The sequence below is a fragment of the Sprattus sprattus genome, assembly GCF_963457725.1.
Source record: "Sprattus sprattus genome assembly, chromosome: 5".
NCBI classification, from domain to species: Eukaryota; Metazoa; Chordata; class Actinopteri; order Clupeiformes; family Clupeidae; genus Sprattus; species Sprattus sprattus.
Window position 1 is genome coordinate 43,132,281 of NC_137924.1, and position 12,780 is coordinate 43,145,060.

At 44.1% G+C, this 12,780-nt stretch overlaps 1 protein-coding gene across 1 annotated transcript in view; it reads left to right on the forward strand.

The window, feature by feature from the left end:
• Positions 1 to 12,780, forward strand: part of LOC308365123 (F-box/WD repeat-containing protein 7-like) — a 56,579-nt gene that overhangs the window by 14,389 nt on the left and 29,410 nt on the right. The window contains 1 exon segment of the mRNA XM_080838460.1: positions 1,187 to 1,980. Coding sequence (XP_080694586.1) covers positions 1,234 to 1,980 — 747 coding nt within the window. The 5' untranslated portion in view covers positions 1,187 to 1,233.

Here is a 12,780-nt window from a genome sequence, read left to right on the forward strand (position 1 = left end):
TGAACGGGCGAGCGAAACTTCCCCTAATTATTTATAAATCGCAGGAGAACACAGATTGGCAAACAGTGGCGTGACCTAGTTTACGGGGGAGTAGCTGCAGTGGAAGACCCAGGCCTGCTGACTTAGTGTGGCAGGTATCTGCTGACCTGCAAACCCCCCCCATCACTTTGTCTTTGATTTGATACTACAGTAGATTTAGGCTCGGTGAGTAAGTGGGTGAGATGGTGAGTGAGGTATTGAGGCCTCCTCATCTGTTGTGCCCCTTAGTCTCGCCCCCACCCCCACTTTTTTTTGTAGTCTCTACTGCCATCTAGTGGACAGTCATGCACTCGCCACTAGAGCCTTCATCTGCGGTATTTGCTATACACTGCAAATATGATGACACATTTGAGCATTATTAATTAAATAGTGCTGTGGACACTAAAGATTCTTATATGAACACAATTTAGGTCTAATATCCAAGGTAGTCACATTTCTTTCTCTAGGGTTGGATCTTTTAGATTGACGTCCTGAGCGGTGCTTATTTGCTATTTCAGTACCCTGTCATTGAGCCGGTAGGTATGGGAACAGTCATCTGATCGTTAATGTACCAAGGTCTATATTATTTGGTTAAAGTCTCCTCAGAGTAACTGTCTACTTTGTAGCTTCCCTTTAGATTGAACATGTCTTTTTAAGGTATGAGTTTATGCTGTGTCCATGTGGAGAAGCTTCTTGTTATTGTGAAACTGGAGTAGTGGCTCGAATGTCCTCTCTCTGTTTATGGATGTATTGAAAACCCCTAGAATTCACGGATGCACTGAAGAGGAATACTTAAAAACCAAATGAAAACTCAAACCTTATGTTTGGGGGCTGGGAAAAGGTTAACATAAGAGCCCAAATGGATTTGGATGAATAGAGTAATGAGGGGAAAATGATTTAAATTGTACTAGTAATTAACCTCTCGTCCTCGTCTCTCTCTCTCTCTCTCTCTCTCTCTCTCTCTCTCTCTCTCTCTCTCTCTCTCTCTCTCTCTCTCTCTCTCTCTCTCTCTCTCTCTCTCTCTCTCTCTCTCTCTCTCTCTCTCTCTCTCTCTCTCTCTCTCTCTCTCTCTCTCTCTCTCTCTCTCTCTCTCTCTCTCTCTCTCTCTCTCTCTCTCTCTCTCTCTCTCTCTCTCTCTCTCTCTCTCTCTCTCTCTCTCCGTCTCTAGAATGCTCTGAATGCTCACAGGCAAATCAGCGGCTGGTCAGTGTGGAGATGAAGCAGGACCTGCTGTTGCCCGGCAACACCAGCACCACTGCCAGCAGGGGCCATCAAAGGCGGCAGCGATCAGCAACGACACCCTCCACTGCCTCTACCACCACGACCATCATCGCCCCGCCAACCTCACCAGGTAGCACCCCCTCTTCCTCCTCCAACTCCTCATCTTCCTCGGTCCGCACCAGTGTGGAGGAAGGGCCTGAGGATGAAGGAATGCTGGAGCCAGTGGCAGCCGAGGAGGAGGAAGAGGAGGAGAAGGAGGCAGAAAGCGAGCAGGGCCGTGATGATGATGGAGGTGATGATGATGATGATGGTGATGATGAGGACGAGGAGGAGGGTGACGAACATCAACAGGACAGTTTAGCTAGAGAAGGGTCAGATGTTGGGGGCGAGAGCTGCACATGCCATGGCGAAGATCAAGATGACGATGATGGTGACAATATTGAGGACAATGACAGCGGACATTATGCTCAACAGTTGGAGATGGAGGGACAGTGTGGTGAGGAACATGATGATGATGAAGAAGAGGTGGAGGAGGGAGAGGAGAATGATTGCTACAACTCTGAGCACTCTGAGGGAAGTTTAGGAGAGGAAGATGAGGAGGAAGAGGACGAGGTGACTGAGGAAGATGAGGGAAGGACAGATGGGACTTCTTCACACACAAGTCACGGCACAGATGATGGCAGGAGCAGTGACTGTCCAAAGGGACTGCAGAACAAACGCTCCAACGCCAGCCTTCTCCTGGTGAGTCTCTGCACCTTAGGGGAAATCATCAGTTCCTCAGCAGTGTGTTATTGCCTGATGTTTTTTTTTTTTTAATCAAGCAAAAGATCTTTTGCTGAAGTGATATTCAGAAGACAAACATGACCATGACATATTGTTGTAGCAAGATTTCAAGATTGATTGATCTTAAAAAATATCTGAACCAAGCTATTTATTTATTAGTAGCTTTCAAACCTGGAAAAATTATTAGGATTTTTCTTAGTGAGTTTTGATATACTTGGAGCAAATTTAAAACCCATGGAATGCTGGAAGTTGGAAATAGTATCATGTAGGGTAGGAGTCTGGGTTAGGGTTAGGGTATGGGCACAACTCTGCAGCAGGTGTTTATTAACCTTTTTCAAGCCCTCCTACATTTATAGTCAAATTTCCCAGTATGGTTCCTCAACTTGGAACGTTTTCATTTTCTTTTTAACGAGTACATAATGATGTGTGTAATGTGCATGTGTGTACGTACAAACCTCTGAAGGTGATGTGTACAAAGCCAGGGTGAGTCTATGTTGAGCGCGGTGTGTGGGTGTGTAAAGTGAGAGTTTCTTAATTGGTTTGACCACAGATGTTATGCTGAAGGTCCCAACCTCTCGTTCCCTGGCTGACCCGAGAGGTTGCGTTACTCTTGGGCCCTCAGGGCTTTTCTTAACTTCCCGGGTCAAACGCCGAACAAGGACCTCGCCCTTTGGCCCATGTGACCCTCAACCCCAGGCTTTCTACCATTGCAACCCTCATGTCGTCCTGTGTCCAACGAGGCCACTTAGAAATGAAATATTACCCGCTGGCGATTCACGAGCTAGCTGGTTAAAAGTTTTTCAGACAGTGTGTGTAAAAAGGAGAGGAGTTGCAATTTGAGAGGTTCTAGCTCTAGAGCTGTTAGAACACCAAGCATCGGGCTTTAGTTTTGTCTGTTCCATTGTTTATATGTCTGTGTCTTGTTAGTCGGCGTGAGCGCGAGGTGGCGTGAGGTGGGGGCGTGGAATGTGGAGCTCCCGCTGAGCGGGGAGGGTGCCTTGTTTTGGATCCGCGGGCGGGAATGACCCTGGGGGAGGGACAGATGGCCTTCGACGGGTCCTCCCAGGTGCAGCTGTCTGGTGCAGAGCAGGGCAGAGAAGGGGCAGGGGTCAAAGGTCACAGACGAGGGCCAGGCCAAACGTTCTCTCTTTTTATTTCCCAGGATGCCTGTAGCACCATTGGGTTTCTCCTTTCTCTGTCTCATCCTCTCTTGTTTTTCTCCAGTCCTGCATCATTGGTCATTAAGGGACATGGATGGCTAAAGGTCCCTCCTTCTCTCTCCTCAAGACCAGGAAGTCTCACATCGCAATACCTCTATGCTGTCAGTCCCACTGTGGTTGTCCAGTATTCCCTATAACTTCACATGAGTTACTAGTGTAGAAAATGAAAGTAAGGTCAAGTGCCCTTCAGAGCGAGTATTTTCTCATGATTTCTGGCTGTGTAATAATAGAGAGCAACTATTGGATTTATTCATTCATTGATCAATTTCAGTTCTCTGCTTATCTATATATTTATTGATTTATGTATTGTTTGGTATATTGTAGGCAAATTACCTAGTGAGTTGTTCAAGTGAGATATTATACATTATACAGTTCACGTTTGGTAAAGTAGCCTTCTAAAACTGCTGTGGAGGTATAGCCCAACCAGGACCATCACTGGGCCTCATATAAAGACAACATCCCTGTGAACCTGACAAGGAGGGTCAAATGGGTACAAAAGATGCCTTTTGCTTTTGTCCTTTTTTGGGAATGAATGAACTCAGCATCCAGCGTTGTTTCCCCTCCCTTTGCTCAGTCCATGAATAGAAGTCAGAGCCGTGGAATGTGCTTGTGGCTTGCACATTGCCATCAGGTACTCCCACCTTCTCTTACAACAATAGCAAAAACAACAACAACAACAACAACAGCAAAAACAACAACAACAACAACAACAACAGCAAAAACAACAACAACAACAACAACACAAGAAGAGGAGACCACCAAAAAGACCTCAGGGAGACGGTCTTCCTCAGCGTCTTTAAAGGGTCTCAAGATGGTGGTCTCTTCTTTCTTGTTGCTGACAATGACCGAAACCACAGGTGGGGTTTGTGTGCCGTTTCCCTGTTGTTGCCGCCATCTTGGCTCTGTCTGGGTGGCATGGGTTGTCTTCCCAACAGTGGTGGTCTCTGCTCAGGCATTTTCTTTAAGAAAGCCAGCATTCCTTCCAGACTGTAGACTTTTGGAATAAAACTATGAAGCCCAGGTGGTGTGCCCACTGCCAGAGGCGTCTCTCACTCTTCAACTTTCTCATTCTTTCTGTCTCGGTTTTTTTCTCTGCTCTTGTTCATCTGAATTTGTTGTTGTTCTGCTCTGTTTTGTTTTGTACGCCGGGAAGTGTGTGTGCAATGGATTTTCCTCTGTGGAGGTAATTGGGTAGTGCAGAGTTTTACCGGATTGGACAGAGTAAGATATTGTTAGGACAGCACCTGAATGATTGGTGGTGGTGGTGTTGTTTTTGTTTGTTTTGGTGAATCAGTACGCAAGTTGCTTTGATCAAAAAGCCTTAACATGCCTAGGGAACTCCAAACAAGCCATAAATTAATGATTGGCTGCTTTTCAAACAGAAAGTAGAGAAGTATAATACATGTGGCCATTAGAGGGTGCTAGAGTCTTCTTATATATATTTATTTAAATATATATATTTAACACTATGGGGTGTTCTTATTAATCACTAGGTGACTGAGCAAAAATAATCATTCTAGGTGTCTTCTAACCATTTATAGACATATGGCAACTATAATCCGTGACTAGTAACTATAGTAACCGCATATGGAGTAGGCTTTTCATGAACTATCCAATCAAAGTGTTGTTTGGAGCATAAGACGGATGTTTTGGTCACTGTCAGACCTTAACCTAATAACATTTATATAGTCCCTTCTTATCTCCACTGTTCATCTCTCACCTACTTTCAATATACTTTCTAGTGGTTTCTTCTCTCTCTCTCGCTCTCTCTCGCTCTCTCGTATTCTGACCCTGGCGGTGTAAATCTGCTGTTCTAGCCTTTTGGAGTGAAGGATTAATATCCCCCAACCTACAGCCCGGGGCATAGTAATCTGTTTAATCACACACACACACACACACACACACATAGTGTATGAGTTTGTGGCCATATGCTTGAAGGCATGAAGATATGTTTACTTAATCAGGGTGGAGTAGAGACATGGGTTAATATACTAATGTACTATGGCAGTGCCGACACATGGTGTCAACCCCCACTCCCCAACACACACACACACACACACACACACACACACACACACACACACACACCCTCTCTCTCTTTCTCTCCCTCCCTCTTTCGCACGCACACATACCCACACACTTCTCAGGACCACACAGCTTAAAGACTTCTTGATTGATGGAAACGCCACAGAAAGACGCCGGTAAGTAAGGATTTCTCCCAGGGAATGAGATGCTGGCCTTGGGACACTGGTCATTTTTAGTCCCATGGAGCAGTGTGTGGGAGAGGGTGGGGAGTGTGAGAGCAAGGGAGGAATGTTTGGCATGTGGGTGGATGCTGAGGCCTCACTGCCTTTGAGCCGGACCCTCTCGCATCGGTGGTCGCAGGGGTCACATATCCCAGCATTCTCTGCATACCGCATCACCTATCCCACCACCGTCCCACCCCCCCCCCCCCCCCCCCCCACATACACACACACATACACACACACACACACACACACACACACACACACACACACACATTCTTTCTGACAGCCCCTGTCATGACGGCTACCTAAAACCTCCCAGACCATACAGTACTCCCAGGATGACAGGGCAGAGCAGATATTTCACATTGATAATGTATCGCATCTTAATCCTTGCCTGAATTGGACAGCCATGTTACACTTTAACGATTTAATTCACTAAACCTGCTGTAGGTTACAGTTTGAATCCAACATTGTCTAACATGATTATGGTACACAAAATGTAGGGCCAATAGTTTTCCGCGTCAAAAAAAAGCAAATTCCGTGTCACGTTTTTGGTAATTCCGTGATTCCGCGTCAAAAAAATAAAAACAGCCGTATAATGCCTTTCTGCACGTTAACTGTATGAAAAACTCTGTTGATAGTGATGTTGCCTAGCAACGCTGTTTGCTTGCGTGCAGCACCCACAGTTAAGATACTGTCGAGTTCAGTTTGTCGCTAAGTAGTTGACCATACTGTGCCTTATACATTTCCAATGCTTAAATCATCATTGTTCGACCTGTATGTGAGGCATTATGTGCATACTTAATGAAAGTAAGGGTTTTCATGAAGTTGCTTCTGTAATAGATTGTGTATTAAATACCAAATTTTGGGCTACCTGCTCGTGCTATTAGTAGTGATTAGCATGATGCTAAGCGGAGATTTAGCTATGTTCTGTTCTTATGTTGATACGCTGTAATAAAGATGGGTTCAATCCTTTTAAGATTTCGACTGGATGAGATATGAATGAGATCCATGTTGCCTAGTGTAATGTCCACTATTGTATGTATCTAGTAATATTAGTTGTGTAATTGTTATTGTGTAGCATAACTCATGGTAATGTAATTCAGTGCAGTGCTAATTAGTCCCCATAAATTAGACTGATTGGTAACTCAGTGAATAATACGTGCCCTTCTTAGATTGTTGTTTGCCAGCCATCAACACAACAGAAGACTTAACATTTTTAGTTTTTAATGCGATTGGGAAGATGAGCAAATTAACGTGACTACCGTTGAAAAGGGGGGCGTGGCCGGAGCAGAGTTCAGCGCAGACGTGACATTTTCTGACCGCTTTTGTTCTTTAATTAATGTTTGTTCATTGTTGCGATCGTTGTTGTGTTTATTTGAAAGAAATTCAGTCTTACAGGGTAAAATACAGGGGGTTTTGGGCGATTTTGATGCACAAAATTATGTTTCCGTTTGAAAAGTTGCAATTCCGTTTTCAGTGGGCCATTCCGTTTCAGATGGTCCATTCCGCGTATTCCGTCCGTTTTCCGTTTTCGCGGAAAACTATTGGCCCTAAAAATGTGTATGTGTCATGGTATTTTTTTTTTAATTTTTTTTTTAAAGAGGCTAGACCTTGCCTCTGGTACTACTCAAATATGATATTTCACTGTTTTAGAAAAATGGCCTGTGGCTCTAGAGGATTTCACCTGTGTCTCCTGCTGATGTCACTTTCTGTTTATACATTTGAGAAGGTTTCTAAAAGCACTGCGGATGAACGTTCACGGTATGATTCATTCTGAACGCACGTGCCTCTCTTGTGCATTCTTTCTCTCTCTTTCTCTCTGTCTCTCTCTCTCTTTATTTCTTTCTCTCTCACACACACACACAAACTCACACACACACACACACACACACACACACACACATACACACATTCTAGGCTGGTTATCTGTATGCATGGAGCAGTAGGAGATTAAAGTGGTCACACTTTAGAAGCAAGATATAACACTTTATAGATCAGCGTACTAGCAGAGATGGTGGATGTAAAATTAACATTGTGAGTGTGCACTGTGCGATGTGGAGCGCTCACTGTACAGATGCAGGCTGATGGTGTCACTGCGTGTGGAATGGATGGGCTGCACTGGCATGACTAAGCTGCTTTGAATTCCATGGCAATGTCATCACAGTCTCACCCGAGACCTGAGCAAGGGGGTTTGGGGTGAAAAATACAGGAAATGACATCGTGTCATAGATGCGTCAGGGTAGTTGGTTTGTGTTCGTCTTCATAGTTGGTTTGTTTTTGTCTTTAAATAAACTAATCCTCCCCCCTTTAGAAAGGCTATCGTACTTTTAATTTTTTGTATTTGTAAGAATTCTGTATTAGCTCCTGGTTCGGCTCGGGCTTGGCAATGCTAACCAGCGCCGTCTTGGTTGATGTAACCCCAGGCAACATTTTAAAGGGCATGAGCGGGCATCAGACACGTGATGGAGAGGCAAGCAGCACTAGTGCAGAGCAAGACAAGAATGGTCAGGGGGTGGGGGGTGCGCCCAGGGTGAGGCGGTCTAAAATAAGACCTGAACCAGCCAAGAGAGCGACCCGACTGAGAGGGTAACGCTTGCTCTGGGCGTTAAATACTGTATGCCCTTCCACCCATCCCCGAAACTGGACCTGGCAGCCACACCATCTGCTCTGTCTAACCACTGGCGTGCTGCCCTACTGACGTGTTAGCTCGGCTGGTATGGCCCTACAGAGGAGCTCCATGCTTGGCCTCACCACGCCCTGTGATCGGAGGTTGCTGCCCAGGGGAGGTATGGAGGCGAGGGAACGGGACCACGTGGAGAGCTTCCCCGTCGAAGTAGATGTCATGGACGGGGTCTGGGAGAGGCTGCGATCACGGCGGAAAAACGCAGAGGGTCTGAGATTGCAACCCCGCCAGAGCATGCTCAGGATCTTCAACATCCATGTTATCACACATAGGCTGAACCGTCACAGAGACCGATTGGTGAGGAGGCTTTCTTTGTAAATTCTGCTCCTGTATTGATTTACCTCAGACGTTATCTGACTTGTGAGTTTGGGCAGCACGAGTAAATTGATTTATTCAAGTGGTGATGTGCGATTACCACGCAGTTGCCAGATGCTTTGCTCACCATGTATTTATGTGCGTTGATGCTTCCTTATATGAGGAGAGCTAACGGCTAACTATTTATAGAAGCTGTGTGAATTCTTTCGATTTATGACATGATTGGGGTTTCATAATATTCTACTATTAAGACGCTGAGTGTCGTTGTGGCAAAGGCCACAATAAGTGTGTTATTTCAATGTCCTCTTAAGATGGTGTTTAATCTGTAGCCTGTGGTTGAGATGTGACGGCTTGCCAAAGTGCTCCCAGAGGAATTCTCTAAATTAGGATCGTGCATGTCCCTTGCTTTGTCATCATGATCTGCTGGAGGAACTATTCTATTTGGCAAACAGCCATGCGGCACTGCCTGCCCAAAATGGCGACGGATGCCTGCAAGATGGTGGAATAGCTGGGGAGGATGAGGACTTTGCATGATTCAGCATTTTAAAGTAGATGGATGTTGACCTTATATGCAGTTCAAGAATCTTTTCATTTAGCTCCTAATGGTTTCTGGTGAAGGCCAGAGAAACAGGAAACTGTTCCTGGGTCAGCAGTTTCTCCATGCACAGTCTGTCAGACGGGAGATGAACTCCATTTCCCAGGATTCCTGTGGTTTCCCAACACCTGTCGGTTCATTTATGCCAGCTGTTACCACTCCCTTCCCAGAAGCAGCGGGAATGTCTCACAACCCACTAGTGTTTCTGTCCCGGAGCAACCTTCACTGAGGGACTCCTCATAAGAGCAGGTCATTATCACCCCTCTGAAGAGACTTCCTGTCCTATGAGGTTACTTTCTTGCTGTAAGGGCTTGTCAAACTCTCCAGCCAAGATAAACCAACATTGTTTATGTCAGCATCTCTCACATTTTATCTCAGTGGGGTGCCCAGTCATTTATGTAAATAGTTGTTGAGTGACTTGGAGATTAAGACTGTGAGATTGTAGCTGAGCATCTTTTTTGTAGCAGTAAATGTAATCAGCTTCATTTTCTTTTGAATCAAAGTAACATTCAATTGACGATGTCAGTGTTCTTTCTAATCGTAGAGATGTGCTTTGAAGCTCAGGGCATGCCCAGGCTTGAGCCTCAGTGTTGTGTCCATCAGTGACTCGGCAGGCTTTGAACTGCATGAGATAAGACCGTCAGTCTAATGGAGGTGGATTTCATGGTCCCAGACAGAGTTCATGATCTTTCAAACTCTGAATCATCCTAAACAACATCACCCACGCCCTTATCTAGTTCATCCAGTTCCGGAATGTCCCTTGTTAAGAGCGTCAACAAAGAATCCCAATAGGACTTCTCAGGCCAAAGCTATCTGAACCAAGTGACCCCGAAAAGCAGCAATCATGTGCTTTGGAGGGGATTTAGCAATAACTTTTGCCTCATAACTTGAATCTACAGTTTACTGATTTGTTGGGCTGTCAAAAATATTTTTTTCCTTATTCATCATCTTGGCCTGCTGTGCTGTTTATTTTTTTTTCTTTCTCTGAAGATATGAGACTGTTGACTCAACTCTGGTATACCCTTTCCTCAAAGTCCTTAGTTTGACTGATTGGACCTGTGGATTGAAGCGGGACAGCATGCCTTCACACTTGTCAGGATGAGTTAAGCTAAGATCTCAAAGGGTGCACATTGTTTTGACAGTGTGGCTAAGCGCTTTAAATTGGCCTACAGAAAGAGTGAAATTTATGAAATGTTTATGAATTCAGCCATTGCACGATTAGATCGCTAGAACTATGCATAACGATGGACCACTTAAGGGGTAAACGCCACCTGATCTTACTTTTGTTCTCAGAAACATGTCCTTAAAGGTGCAGTCCGTGATTCTGGCTGTTGATCCAAAATACCAATACCAACTCCTTTTTGCCAATCAAATTACACTCCTCCTTCCATGCTCCTGAAGGTGTTTATTGGCTGGAATAGTTTGACTTTGTCCAAACTACTTTATGTCCCATTTACATTTTTGAGGACGCAAATAGAACAGACACCAAGTTGACCATGAGGAGCAAAGTGTATTGGGTTACAAGCGGAGAACACCTTTAACACTAAAAAATATATATAAAAAGTAAGTAAACAAGCGGAAGTGCTACCAAGCTAGTGAGCCAAAGCAATACCACATTGTCTGATTGCTACTCAGAAGAAATGGTGTTGTGGGTATAACATTCGATCTGTGTTTGCCTTTAGAAAATGATTTATGGCACATCTCTGTTATTTGCATGGAGTTGGTTCGCCACACCCAAGGGTGCTCACTGTCCCAGTTTCCAGCAATTTATTTGGGTTGATATTTACCTTATTTTAGAGTGGGTCAGTCCTGAGTCCACAGGTGCCTTATAGGGGTGTGCAAAAAAATCGATTCACATTCGAATCGCGATTCAAGTGCTTCCGATTCAGAATCGATTCATAGAATTCCAAAAATCGATTCATATAAAAAAAATAAAAATGTTATTTTTTTTTTTTTTTTTCTAAGATTAATGTTCTTTTTGGCTTCGCAACTGTTTAGTAGGCTAACGTTACGGTTTGAGTGATGGTGAGCGCGATACAGCGAAATGGTTGATAAAAAGCTTCTGAATAGAAAGTTTACCTTTTAAAAGTTGTTTTGTGCAAAAGAAGCGAGCTTCACTCTTGTCTGAAAATGTCAACAGGCAGCTGGCTGAAAGCACAGAAGTAGTAGGCTTACCTTTTATTGGTAACCTAACTGTTACGGTTCATTGTTTTTGAAATAAGAGGCCTGACTTCTATGTTCACAGCAAACTTGAAAAAAAGAAAATATTAAGCCATGGTTTAACTGCACTTTATAATTTTATTTTGTACCGCCCTGTTTGGCAATGTTGTTTTTCAATAAAATAAAACATTCCATAAAGCAAGCCAATCCACTTTTCCATGATTAATTAATTTGCGATTAATCGCGATTAATTTTGAGTTAACTATGACAAAAATGGGATTAATCGCGATTTAAATATTTTAATCGTTTGACAGCACTAACATTTACATACTGTGAAATTTTTTTGAATCGAGAATCGTTTTTGAATCGAAAATCGGTTTTGAATCGAATCGTGAGCCTAAAAATCGGTATCGAATCATGACATTTTCTGAATCGTGCACCCCTAGTGCCTTATCAGTCTTCCTCAAATATGGTGGTGGTACAGTTTGGGGTCTGCAAAAGCGTTTTCTAGACATGGGTCGCAGTAGTTGTAAGTAGTCTACTTTATGGATGTCTTTCAGACAGATGTGTCTTCCACCTCTAGATCTAAATCTGCTCACTCGTTTATCCACTCACCCTGGATGCGTACTAAGGACTGACTAATGGTAACATTTTGAAGAAGAGTTCTCACCTCATGATTAATAAATTGGATTAATTAGCACCGGTCCTGAGGTTCAGTGGAGCAATTAATCACCCCTCCCGGGTGTTCGCCTTTAGGAGTGTCTCCAGCCCATGCAGCCAGCCTTGCTGGAGGTTACAGTGTCACTCACTCACAGACTGTCGGCTGACACCAATGGCTTCCAGTTCATTAACAGAATGGAATAGACTGATTGCCTACTGTGGAGGAAGTCAGTTTCAATGAGATGCCTTGGAGTCAGTCAGTGGTATTCATATCAGTCAATGAGCCTGTTAATGGTGTTTTTTTTCCCAACATGTCCGGTCTGGGCTCTCTCTCCTTCCCTCCCTTTCCCCTTTCATTCAGCAAGACTCCATTTGGCCTTCAGATTTAGGGGTTGCTATGACAGCAACTCACATATCTTGCCTGATTCAGAGCGCTTACCTATTATTTCTGCAGAAATTGCATCCAATCTGTCATGATTGATAACTGTACTGTTTGAGTTCTGAGTATTGTGAGCCCATTGCTTCTGTTGTCCTCGCAAATGCATGAGCAGGAAATGGCCTGTTTCATATTTTCAGTTAGACTGCTACTGTGCCGTGGTGGCTCAAAAGACTGCTTATTTTGACCTTCAGCTGAGGACCGTACTTTACAGCTAAAACTTGCAGTAAGGCTGATTTTTCCAAGACTTTAATGATCGCTCACATAAAGTTTAATGAACTCTGAAGTACCTTCTGAAAGTTCCTCTCACTACCTGTCAGAGATGGTGTTACCAATGACTTTGTTGCGACTTATATTTGGGCAAAGAAGCTTTTCCCCCCTTGCTCTTCTGATCAGATCAGGTCAGGTCATAGGTGTCGCTAAGAGTGTTTAACACC